Genomic DNA, 11985 nt, shown 5'->3' with positions numbered 1-11985 from the left:
ATTTATATATATTATATATATTTATTCTTACTTGAAGATTAAAATACATAGATTAAAAAAATACAATCAACCTTATTATAATAATAAAAATATAAGCAAGATTAAAAAAAAATGTACATTTTACTCACGATGCTAAAGTATCTGCAGACAAGTCATCATCATCTGTGGTATGAGTATCCCCATGACCTCTAAGATCAATCGCCATGACTCTACATAATACCATTGTCATAATCGATTTCTAAAATTAATAATGCGTATTAATCTCTTTCTCAACATGTTATTAGCAACTACAAATGATACATACTGTGAGTTCTGCCCAAGTTAAACCACTATAACCACCGCCATGCAATAAAACTAATAATGGTCCCTCAGTGCCCTTGATATAAACATGAAAAGTGTTCTGTCCCACTGGTACATCCTTGGAATGATCAAAATACGGATCCCATCGTACTGGTTCGTAGTCTCTTCTTCGCTGAGCTCCCCTCGACTTACTAAGTCTTTAAAAAAATTTTTGTATATGATTTTATAGCAATTTCCTTCAACTTATTCAGTAACTTATTAAAAATCCTACTTTCATACGATTTCACAAGTCAACACAAACCTGGAGTTCAAAGCAGAGAAATTGATGGCCGATGGTGGTAATCTGGATTTCAAAACTGACTTTTGAAGGGCAGACATGTTAACGTATCGCAGACGTTAATGACACCGTCGTGTCGGGAACGATCTCTTTCGTACTTTCTATTGCAGTCATATATGCAAAAGGGAACACTCGGCAATGCACTGGCTAATGCACAGTTGTGCGTGTAAGGGAGATGACCGAGAAAAAAAGTGTGAAACACATATATGACGTTAATGGATCTACCGGCGAAAGGAACGTCGAGGACGCGAAACTCACACTATCGCACACCGATCATCGACACGCAAATGGCGGAAACAGATTTTTCCTATTCTTTTTTCTTTTCTTCTTTTCTGTTTCTCCTAAATGTTGCCCTTGATCCTCTGATAATCCTTTGATAATCGGATAATACTAATTTATTTTCGAGTATCACCGAGCTTTCTCGAATTATGTCAAACATCGACAAGTATTCGCGGAAAAATTGCAGCGCTATTTTTGCATGAGTTTTGGAACGCGTTAAAAATCCCACGATTTTAGTACGACCCGAAACTCATCAAGAAGAGACATCATAACCTTTCGATTTGTGAGAAAAAAAAATCAATTTCTAAAAGCAATTTCTAAAAAAATAATATGTAATTTCTATATTAAAACTATTTTCTTGCTTATAACATCTTAAAATTAATTAATTTCCGATTAATATTATTATTAAGCTACCGAAATTTATTATTTATAACAATTAATACATTTTAATCAAAGTTGTTTATTTTTTGGCGCAATTAAAAATCAATAAACTCGTGTATGTATATATATTATAATAATTATTATAAATTAAACTACGTAATATATATATAGTTTTAATATATATACACATATAATATATATATATACACATATGTATGTACATAAAATATGTTAAGTACATAAAATTATAAATTCTCAATTCATTTTCTTGAAAAATTTCAATAACGTGTACATGTTATATGTTCATTTGTTTGTCATATGTATATAAATAACAGATATATATCATATTGAATATATGGATCCTATCGAATATTAAAAACACAATATAATTTTTACTGTTGTATGTCTGAGTATACAATAAAATAATTAAACAGATATCTTTATAAAATGTGGGCTGGAGAGATAAAGAAAGAAGTTGCAACTTCGATGATTCATACATATCCATTATGTAAGGTAAATTGATTTTGTTTGTAACATATCACAAGTCAATTAGGATATTTTAATTATTGCAGAAATTTTCTTTAGCACAGTGATATGCCAGAGGATATGAAGCAGGAAGCTATAGAAACCTGTGTCACTGCTGTGGAAAAATATTCAGAGAATTATGAGCATGCAGCTCGCATGATCAAAGATAATCTGGATAAAAAATTTGGTCCACCATTTCAAGTAGTCGTCGGGGAAGCTTATGCATGTGCAACTACATATCAAGAGAATTCACTATTATATATGTTTATTGGAGGTAACGTAGCAGTTCTTGTATGGAGGACGGTTACAGGTTTTTGATAAATTTACATGCAAAAGATAAATATGTACTTTCAAATACTGTCATGTATATGAATTTTTCTAAATATATGTTATGTATTATTATTACCTTCTTACAAACAAGTACTTTAATATTGAATCTTATATATTTTTACACATACTGTCATATATTAAATTGTTTTCTAAATAAAAATAAATAATTTAAATATAATCTGTACCAGAAAGTATTTCTATATTTTAATTGTTATATTTTATATGATACATCTTAATGATTATCAGATTATCATCATTAGTTTTGTGTTTCCAATATGTTTAATTATGAGTATAAAATATTTAATTTAAACACACAGTTGGACCCACACTGAGATATTACAATTAAACATTCTTCCTCTTGTAACAGTTTATCTTACATATGCTTCACACATTCATATGAAAGTACTTTTATGTACATTCAAGCACATATATATACATTATATAAACACATAAATACACACAAATACATAAAATAAATTATAATAAATGTCGAAACTGCACTATGCAGATTTCCAAATGCATATTGCCAAATTGCCAGCACAATACATATATAGAAGGTGTTTCAATTGATAAGTTATTTCAAAACCGTAGCCTTCTCCAACAACAGTGTGCCATGATGCACCGAATTTTTTATCCATTGTCTCCTTAATCATTCGAGATACGCTCTCATAATTGTCTGCGTATTTTTCTGCTGCAGTTACACATAATTCCATCGCTTCCTGTTTCATTTCGTCGGACATATCGCATTTCTGTAAATAAACATCATTAAAAAAATTATACATTATTAAAGAAATTTATATTACCAAAAGATTCCAGTAATTTACCCAACTCATATATATACACACACACACACACACACACACACACACACACACACACACACACACACACACACACGTATATATATTTGGATCTAGCTGGATAATTTTTGCAATGACAATATTATAATTTCTCCAAATTTTTATAAATTTTAAGTAATACATAATAATATTTAAAATAATTTTTAGATATTAATATTTTTATATATTATAGAATCAAATTAGACACAAACAAATTGATATTCATTCGAAATTAAATAAAATGCGCGTAATTTTGATTTTAAATCAGAAGTGTCGATATACTTCCCGTATGTATTGATCAAACGTCATATTTTACATCTATTTACGCAGCGAAAGTTATACAACAAATTATAATAAAATGCGACGTGCATTTTACTTACTCTACAAAACGGATAAGTGTGAAGAATTTTTACAATGTCGTCCTTTCTCACTTCGGTCATTATTGCAATTTTATAAGCAAATCGCGCCTCTAACAATGCTAACACGAATACTTTATACAATGGCACGGTTGCGGTGTCCCAGGCGCAGGTCAGTGAGTCAGAGGAGCACATTGTCACCATCATAAATTATCCGTCACGAAGACATTTATTGACATTTATGTTGTACTAATTTAATGAATTTCTTATCTCTTGGATATAGGCATGTTTTGTTATCATTATTTTTAGTTTTAGCACGTAGTCGAATTGCGATATAGACGCTTTATTTATATAAAGAATTACAGAAATTATGAAATTTAGTGAGTCATTTATGTTTCAAGAATAAAGAGGTTAATATCTCAATTCGACATTAATATTTATTAGCTAACGTTGGAAAGCTTTGTTTTTGCTGCATTCATCTTCACGATGAATTATAATTTATAAAAAATAATCTACAATTGTATAAACAGTTTTAACGATCTTGAAAAATAAATATTTATTTAATTGAAAAACATTTTCTTTATAAAAGGAAAAGATTTTTTGTAAATTTCTTTTATATAAATTGTTTACAGAAAATATCTAGGAAAGAAGTAAAATTTAGAAAAAATGGCATCAAGATTCAGTGGAGCGTTGCAAATTACAAATCTGGATGATTTCATCACTCCATCGCAGGTATAATGATCAATATCATTCTGTATTGGATCTAATTTTCATGTATTATTTTAAATTACATTTGTTACAGGAATGCATTAAACCCATAGAAATGCAAGCAAACAAAAGCAAAACAGGTGCAAAGATAAAAATACAATCAGATAATGCCCTTTCGCTCAATGAAGTAAATGTCTAGAACATTCATTTTGCCAAAGTATAATTCTAACATAAAAGTTTTCATTAAAGTTTGCTTTATTATACAGATTGAACAACCAGAAAAATTACAAAAAGTTGAGATTACACTTGCAGACTGTTTAGCATGCAGTGGTTGTATTACATCTGCTGAAAGTGTGCTCGTTACTCAACAAAGTCGAGAAGAATTGCTTAGGGTGTTTCAAGAGAAAGTAGTTCAACAGGTAAAGAATAAATGTTACTACAATGTATAAATATTTTATAGTTTTCTAATTTATATACAAAAGTAAAGAAATTTTATATATTAAACAAAATATCAAGTATTTAAATATCTATAGCAATGTATAGAAATATACAGCACTAATTATTACTGATTCTTTTATAAATATAAACCTTAGATTTATATCTACAATATTTATCCTTGAATGAGATATATAAAATTATTAAGATTCTTAATTTATTTTATATTTTAAATGTTGTTTTAATATCATTTTGTAGAATGTAGGAAGCACAGATTCTAAATATATAATAGTAAGTCTATCAGTGCAACCAGTGTTGTCACTGGCACAACACTATGAACTTACCCCTGAGCAAACTCTCCATAAACTAGCAGGATTTTTCTATCGATTGGGAGCTGATGCAGTATTGGATATGACAGTGGCTGACGATTTTGTCTTATTAGAAGCTGCCAAAGAGTTCGTCGAACGTTATAAAGCCAGTAAAGAGGGCATGAAAAATCAGTTACCAATGTTGTCTTCTTCATGTCCAGGTAAAATATTTATGAAAAAAATAGATATTAGTCAATTTATGAGATTTATAATATATTTTTATTTCTAATATATTCTTATTTCTAATAGGTTGGGTATGTTATGCTGAGAAAACTCATGGAAATTTTATATTGCCATATATAAGTATCACAAAATCACCTCAGCAAATTATGGGATCATTAGTAAAGTATCACTTAGCTGAAGTTATGAATCTGTCACCAGAACAGATATATCATGTAACTGTAATGCCCTGCTATGATAAGAAGTTGGAAGCTTCCAGAGAAGATTTTTACAATCAACAAAGAAAGACGAGAGACGTAGACTGTGTCATAACATCAAGTATATTTATTCATATTTCTGCATTAAATTTAAAATTATTAAAATTTAAGTATAAATATTATATCAACTTTTGGTTTTTCAGTTGAATTGGAACAGATGCTAAGTGAAGATGGTTTAGTATTAAACGAAATAGACGAAGGTGAAATTAAACAACCATTTGGGTCTTGCAATGAAAACATTGGAAATAAGTTGTGGGGTCATAGTGGCTCAGGATCAGGTGGTTACGCAGATTTCATTTTTCGTTACGCAGCAAAGAATCTTTTTGACGAGGACAATGTTACAGTGGATTTCAAAAATCTTAGAAATCCTGATTTTCAAGAGGCAGAATTGAAAAGAAATGATCAAGTGTTATTAAAGTTCGCTACTATTAATGGATTCCGAAATATACAGAACATAGTTCAAAAAATGAAAAGAGGCAAATGCGTTTATGACTATGTTGAAATTATGGCATGTCCATGTGGTAATTATTGCTTTGTTTAAAATGTTTTAGCAATACAAATAACTAAATTTAATATAATTATTATTATTAGGTTGTTTAAACGGTGGAGCACAAATAAGACCCAATGGGAACGTTCAACCTCGAGAACTTGCGTTGACATTAGAAATTATGTATCATAAACTTCCATTAAGCAAACCCGAAGAAAATAAAGTGGTACAGAACCTATATAAAACTTGGCTAGGAGGAGAGCATACAGACAAAGTTAACGCATATTTCAATACACAGTATCACGAAATACAAAAAATGAATACAGCACTTGCAATAAAGTGGTGATCTAATATATATTATAACAATGTTATCATTATTTATATAATATGTATATTTGTATAGAAGTTCATTGGCTGATTGATTCTTTATTTATGCAGTACAATAATAAAAATAAATAATTTCTAATTATTTGATGCTTAAAGTCATAACTTAAATATATGCCATGTGATATAAATAATTTTATGCTCTTATATAATATAAATAATGTGTACTCTTAATACCATCTTATATACAGGATTAAAATTACATTATAAAAAAAATTGCAAGTGTATTTATTGTGTAAAAGTTATGATTGTACCTAAAATGTATTATAACAATTTCATATTACAAGTGTATTTATTTATACAAGAGAGAGCTTTTTAAAACGACAGAGATATGATTATCACATATAAATAATATCACGATATACACATACAAGTAGCTGTTGTTTAAATACAAGTTCTTTTCTTATATATGTTAACTTTTAATAAAGCAATATATTTTCATTTTGAATACAACACTATATATATCTTACATATATTATTTCTTAAAATGCGTTGTTACGCATGTGTCATAAATAGTACGAAATGTACACAATGTATAAATAACTTCTCAAATAAAAGTAAATAGATAAAAATATCACATTTGTATTAACACATAAATACGATTAAAAACATTGCAAATCATGCTCAGTGAATTATTACATGTAATTCCCATTATCTGCTTTATTTTTCTCTGTGTATTCTTTCTGTTTTTATATAATCCCAAGTCTTTTCTTGCAATAATTATAATTACCCTTCCTGAAATTAGCAACAAGAGAATGAATAAATACATAATTGAGTGGAACATGTTGCATGTGGCTTCAATTATCTAGAATTTTTGTTATCTAGGAATTCTTCATTTTCATTCATTTCTTTAGATTCGGATTTTTTCAAATCTATATCTGGGTATCCATCCTCGATATATCGAATGGAATCATGATCCATGTTATTGTCATCTTGATTTTCACATGTATCTATTAACCATCCTTGATTGCTATCAATTTCTCTAGTAACAACAAGGAATAGTTCCTTTTCCTTGCTATCTATCTGATCCTTTAGATATATGAGTAAATCGTTGTCCTGATATAAAAAAAAATATAGTTAATATTGCAAAATATATAAAAATATGTTTATATTTTTTAACAAATTTTATTTAATTATATTATTTAATAACCTTTCCTATTAATTGTGGCGAGTCCAGTTTTGAATCAAGATTATAAAAGGCACCATGTATCTTTTTTAAAGCGATCCAATGACGTCGTTTCAAAGGAAGTAGCACAAAACCTAGTTTGTATTCAGTTGGGACATTAAGTATAAAACCCTCGATGTTGTCTAAACGAAGACACTTTGGATCTCTAAGGCAGAAGGAATAATTAATAAACGTTTATAATCGTAATTTATATGGTCATATTCTTACGATATCAATGATTACGAACCTACGTTTGTCGAACCATACAGCTTCGCGTCCTCTTCTTTGAAGAGCAGCCATAATAACATTAATATCATAATTGCCAAGACCTAATAGAGATTTATGAGGATTAATCCATACATCTGGACTTAAACTGTAACAAATTTGATCTAATTCTTGCTTGCTAAATCCACGCTCTTGAAACAAGTTGTTTAACGCATGTAATGCACACAGCTCCTTCACCTATATTTCAATTTATAATTTTATATAACATAAGTACACAACAAAGTAAGTAAAAAGACTTTTTTCAAATATAGTAAAAATATTTTTAAATATCAATATTCCATTCACAATGCTTCGCATTGTGTATAATGTGATGAGTTTTCTACACAATATAAATGCGATATAAAAATAATTTATGAAATAATAACATTAACAAATTACTTGTCGTTCATGGTATATAGATCCAGTCATATCAATCGTGCTCGCAACCATTGCAACTACATAGTTTTCCCACCGTCTAAAAGCAAAGATTAATTTGCTGGTGCTTTTTAAAAGAACCTTTAAAAAATGTATTCAATAGTGTTCAACAACGAATGACCATCAGCAAACTACAGGACTTGAATCATCAACGGCACTTTAAGAACTCACGACTATTCAACTATCATAATGATTAAAGCACGCCAAACATACATTACATGTCATTTGGATTTGGCGAAAAGCACACACGATAATCGTAGAAAATTAGTGGTCACGAACTCTCAAAACGCTCGATTGATACAACTACAGGCCACAGTCGTAGTTAGTGAAAGTACACTAAAGTGCAGAACAGTGCAGAAGCAATGGATCAATTCCAAACTGTTCCATAAACAGAAACCTGATACACTCCTTCAACTTGGCAGTGTTTCGATTCAGACTGGATATTTTCCAATTACTTAATACCTTAACAAACGTAGCAAATTAATTCATTCATATTTTCAATGATAATAAATAATTTAACTCTTTTAGTTACATATTTTTTGTGATAACCTCATAACCTTAAAAGAATTAAATTATTTAACACTAAAAATGAATATGAAAACCGATTTGCACTCAATTGCACCAATTTACCATAATCGTCGATACAACACTACAGGTTTGTTCACTTCAACATGCTTCAACATATTCCTACCTACCTAGCTCCTACTCACTCTAAGGGGCTCCACACAATAAAAGGAACAGGGAACAGAGAATAAGAATTTTAACCTATCAGAAACTGTGTATTCAGCAATACATGATTTCTGATAGGATTGAAATTTTTATTCTCTGTTCTCCGTTCCTTTTATTGTGCGGAGCCTCTAAAGCTAATCACAGGCTTAGTTTTCACGGAGAATTTAAACCGGAGAGACCCTATTCTTGAACAAATATCGCATTCGAAAATAGCAATTCCGTACAATCAACTAATCACAATTGACTTGAAACTTTTATTTTCATATGCGAAAATTTCATATTCATATATGCTCAAGAATAGGGGCCCAGGGCCAGTTGTTCTATCTTTTGGTAAATTTTTCCTGTTGAATAAGCAACATTACCCAATCACACGCGCAGATTCCCAGATTTACTTCACTGGTAAAATTTACTAAAAGGTGGAACCGGCTCTCAGGGTATCAATTATGAAACTTTTTTCCTAGGATAAAAAGTGAAAAGTGAAAAATTTCTCCATTATCTTCAATAGTTAAAATTTTCACTTTTCACTTTCCATCTTAGGGATAAACTTTCATGATTGATACAAAGAATAAGAACCAATCAACTACATGCCTCTATCATTTGACTGTAACAGGGAACTATTCGACTGTAATTGGTTGGTTCTTTCTTACATTCAAATCCGGTGTAAACAATTGACGAATACAAAGAAAAATATCAGGGCGCTTCTCCTTTTAATCGTAGGCCTGTTCTCTCCTCCGATTTGGTAGACTTTCGTTCTGTCATTGACAACAGGGCAAACAGACCTGACGCTGTTGGTATCTCTATTGTGTTTATATCTAGTAAATTTCTTACACCGATTTAAAATGGAAACTAAACCACATTTTTCGTAACAGTAAGAGTTTCGACTAATCGATTTGCTTTATTTTTACGATTACGGATGGCCTAATCAAGCAACATGATTAGTCGAAAATCTACGTTACGATTACGTTACTGTTACGGAAAGTGTGTGTGTGTGAGACTATTATAGCTTAACGAGCGCGATTGAATGAGTAGAAACTACGATTGGAGAAAGTAGGAGCATGTTGTGATGCGATGAGCGATCAGTCACAAGCGATATCCAATGAAAGCTCTAGGGATCGATTCCGTATCTTGAAACGAGATGAAAATTACAAAAATGAACGAATATATTAGAACATTGATAATTTCATTGGTCAATACCTAGTAAATTTTTTCATTTTTGTAATTTTCATCTCGTTTCAAGATCAGACAGAACAGAATCAATCTCCTGCTTTTGCTCACGTGATGAAGTAAAGCAGAGCACTCATTGGGCGTATTCAGTAGACTCAACAGTTGAGTAACTGCTTACTATTATTGGTATATTCTTTTAACTCATCCAATCAGAATTTTAGCTCTAGAAGAATACATCAATGGCAATGCTTACTCAACTGTTGTGTCTATTGAATGCGCCCTTCAGATATCGCTCATCGCTCATCGCATTCAGTATGTAATAGACATGAACATGATGGAATTAAATAAAGTGAATATCATTTCTGTTCCCTGTTCTTTTTATTGTGCGGAGCCCCTAACCTGTCAATTTTATTTACAGAATGCATAATAAGTAGGGGAAATGTAGTAGCGGGTAATTGTGCGCATTCTGGTTTAATACTTTTCCAATGGATGAAAACATCCAATGGATGAAGACTGTGGTGAAATTTTTACGCAGGTCGTCCTCTTAAGATATAACTACAAAAGATACGACATAAATACGTTGTTAACCAGAGAAATACAAAAAAGTAAAATCACATCTTTTCTTGTTATTTTAGCAGTCAGAAAATTGGTATTTTTAATTTGTTTGATTAAAGTTGCATACATTATTAAAGTATGTTATTATGTGCGTCTTTTGAGATTATTTATTAAATTAGTAAGAAATGTTGAAGTAATCGTATTTCATATCGAGTCAGGCCGCGGCGACTGTGCGCAAGCGTTTTGAAGTGCGCACAATTACCCATCTTCCATATATAATACTATATGAGCACTCATTTTTTCGTTTTTTCTTTGCATTATTATTTGTCTATGTGTATTAGTATTACACTAGTTTTTGCTTAACATATGCATACATATTTAAAATATATTTAATATATATTTATATCGCAATATATTTTCTGATTTCTTTGTCAACATTCCGTAATTCATTCATTTCTTACGACTTTAGCTTTGCGCACAATTATTCAACCCATGCGCACAATTACCCGAGATAGAAATTTTTTCGCTTTTTCATTTCTTCTTTTTTATTAAATATAATTTTATTGAATAAAAATCTGTTCGATATGAAGATATGTAATGATAGAAAAATGTTTCTATATCATATTTATATCACTTTGAACTTGGAAAATCATTCAAGGACAATAAATTTCCCTTAGGTGCGCACAATTCACCCAATTTCCCCTACTAATTATAAATTCCTGCATGAAATATAAGAACAATAGGGAGTTTCGTGTAAACCTCATGTAAACCTACACAAAATCATAGCTCTGTTTGTGTTGCTTGCACCTTTTACATTTTCATTCTCTCTCTCTCTCTCTCTCTCTCTATCTCTCTCTCTCTCTCTCTCTCTCTCTCTTCAACGCTCAAATATATGTTTATCTCAATCTGCGTCTTTTTAAATGCTAAAATTCTTGGAAATTTCAAACAACGCAAACCTATGAATAAATTCTTCCAACCAGTATAATATTTATTCTAAAGCCTTATGTTCCCGATGCTAGAAATTGCTCTGAAATCTTAGATGAAGAAGGAATTAATAAATCACGTTCGAACAATTCGATTAATTGATCAATGCAATTGACAAACTCTTTCTCAGTTTGAGATCTTGGAACAATTTCTGACATCGTGAATATATCCCAAGTAGCAGCGCTTGTAAAACGTTAAAAAAAGCGATTTTTTTAGTGCTTTGTTAACGTTTTGTAAACGCTATGTGCTATTTGGGATAGCTTCATTCTACATTCTCTAATACAGTAAAATCTTAAATGTATATCTAAGTAACAAAATATATTATCCAATAGGTCCTCACAAATATATAGCAAATATTAAAATAGATTATATATTGATTTTGTCTTCATAAAATATTCTCGATAATGTATAAAGATATCCACCGTTTCAAAATGGTCCGTATCCTGAAATTTTATCACATACATATGTCTATGCATTAAAATATAAATATATACAGAAGCTTTAATTACACATATATAACATG

The 11985-nt window shown here is 30.2% G+C and overlaps 6 protein-coding genes across 14 annotated transcripts in view; 2 read left to right on the top strand and 4 right to left on the bottom strand.

Annotated features, from left to right (window-relative positions):
• LOC108685429 (protein phosphatase methylesterase 1) overlaps nucleotides 1–1062 on the bottom strand; it is a 2585-nt gene extending 1523 nt beyond the window's left edge. Inside the window, exons 1-4 of one of the 2 annotated variants that reach the window (XM_018190208.1) lie at nucleotides 896–1062; nucleotides 602–784; nucleotides 305–497; nucleotides 129–238 (exon numbers count right to left, since the gene is read on the bottom strand). In XM_018190208.1, coding sequence (XP_018045697.1) covers nucleotides 129–238; nucleotides 305–497; nucleotides 602–678 — 380 coding nt within the window. In that variant the 5' untranslated portion in view covers nucleotides 679–784; nucleotides 896–1062. Of the gene's footprint in view, nucleotides 1–128; nucleotides 239–304; nucleotides 498–601 lie in introns of both variants that reach the window. The other variant, XM_018190207.1, reaches the window with a different exon arrangement.
• A 675-nt stretch (nucleotides 1063–1737) lies between these two features.
• On the top strand, nucleotides 1738–2222 carry LOC108685461 (dynein light chain 4, axonemal-like). Its single transcript, XM_018190247.1, has 2 exons — nucleotides 1738–1810; nucleotides 1883–2222. Exons 1-2 carry the CDS (start codon nucleotides 1745–1747, stop codon nucleotides 2138–2140), a joined length of 324 nt encoding a protein of 107 aa, XP_018045736.1. The 5' UTR covers nucleotides 1738–1744; the 3' UTR covers nucleotides 2141–2222.
• A 430-nt stretch (nucleotides 2223–2652) lies between these two features.
• On the bottom strand, nucleotides 2653–3493 carry LOC108685460 (dynein light chain 4, axonemal-like). Its single transcript, XM_018190246.1, has 2 exons — nucleotides 3372–3493; nucleotides 2653–2901 (listed from the first exon to the last, which is right to left on the bottom strand). Exons 1-2 carry the CDS (start codon nucleotides 3429–3431, stop codon nucleotides 2653–2655), a joined length of 309 nt encoding a protein of 102 aa, XP_018045735.1. The 5' UTR covers nucleotides 3432–3493.
• Nucleotides 3494–3560: 67 nt separating this feature from the next.
• Nucleotides 3561–6128, top strand: LOC108685434 (probable cytosolic Fe-S cluster assembly factor CPIJ010948). Its single transcript, XM_018190215.1, has 8 exons — nucleotides 3561–3630; nucleotides 3980–4079; nucleotides 4150–4242; nucleotides 4322–4474; nucleotides 4749–5019; nucleotides 5108–5356; nucleotides 5439–5816; nucleotides 5887–6128. Exons 2-8 carry the CDS (start codon nucleotides 4014–4016, stop codon nucleotides 6126–6128), a joined length of 1452 nt encoding a protein of 483 aa, XP_018045704.1. The 5' UTR covers nucleotides 3561–3630; nucleotides 3980–4013.
• An 839-nt stretch (nucleotides 6129–6967) lies between these two features.
• LOC108685377 (josephin-1) lies at nucleotides 6968–7631 on the bottom strand. Its single transcript, XM_018190134.1, has 3 exons — nucleotides 7579–7631; nucleotides 7317–7497; nucleotides 6968–7222 (listed from the first exon to the last, which is right to left on the bottom strand). Exons 1-3 carry the CDS (start codon nucleotides 7629–7631, stop codon nucleotides 6968–6970), a joined length of 489 nt encoding a protein of 162 aa, XP_018045623.1.
• Nucleotides 7632–7694: 63 nt separating this feature from the next.
• LOC108685476 (zinc finger CCCH domain-containing protein 13-like) overlaps nucleotides 7695–11985 on the bottom strand; it is a 22159-nt gene continuing 17868 nt past the window's right edge. For 6 of the 8 annotated variants that reach the window (XM_018190269.1, XM_018190268.1, XM_018190265.1 and 3 more), the window contains one exon: nucleotides 7695–7793. In XM_018190269.1, the coding sequence (XP_018045758.1) occupies nucleotides 7735–7793 (59 nt within the window). In that variant the 3' untranslated portion in view covers nucleotides 7695–7734. Of the gene's footprint in view, nucleotides 7794–7994; nucleotides 8071–11339; nucleotides 11906–11985 lie in introns of those variants that run through there. The other 2 variants (XR_001931668.1, XM_018190270.1) reach the window with 2 other exon arrangements.

The sequence above is a fragment of the Atta colombica genome, unplaced genomic scaffold, assembly GCF_001594045.1.
Source record: "Atta colombica isolate Treedump-2 unplaced genomic scaffold, Acol1.0 scaffold153, whole genome shotgun sequence".
Taxonomy (NCBI): Eukaryota; Metazoa; Arthropoda; class Insecta; order Hymenoptera; family Formicidae; genus Atta; species Atta colombica.
The sequence above is the reverse complement of the archived record's forward strand: the minus strand, read 5'-3'. Positions and strand labels throughout refer to the sequence as shown.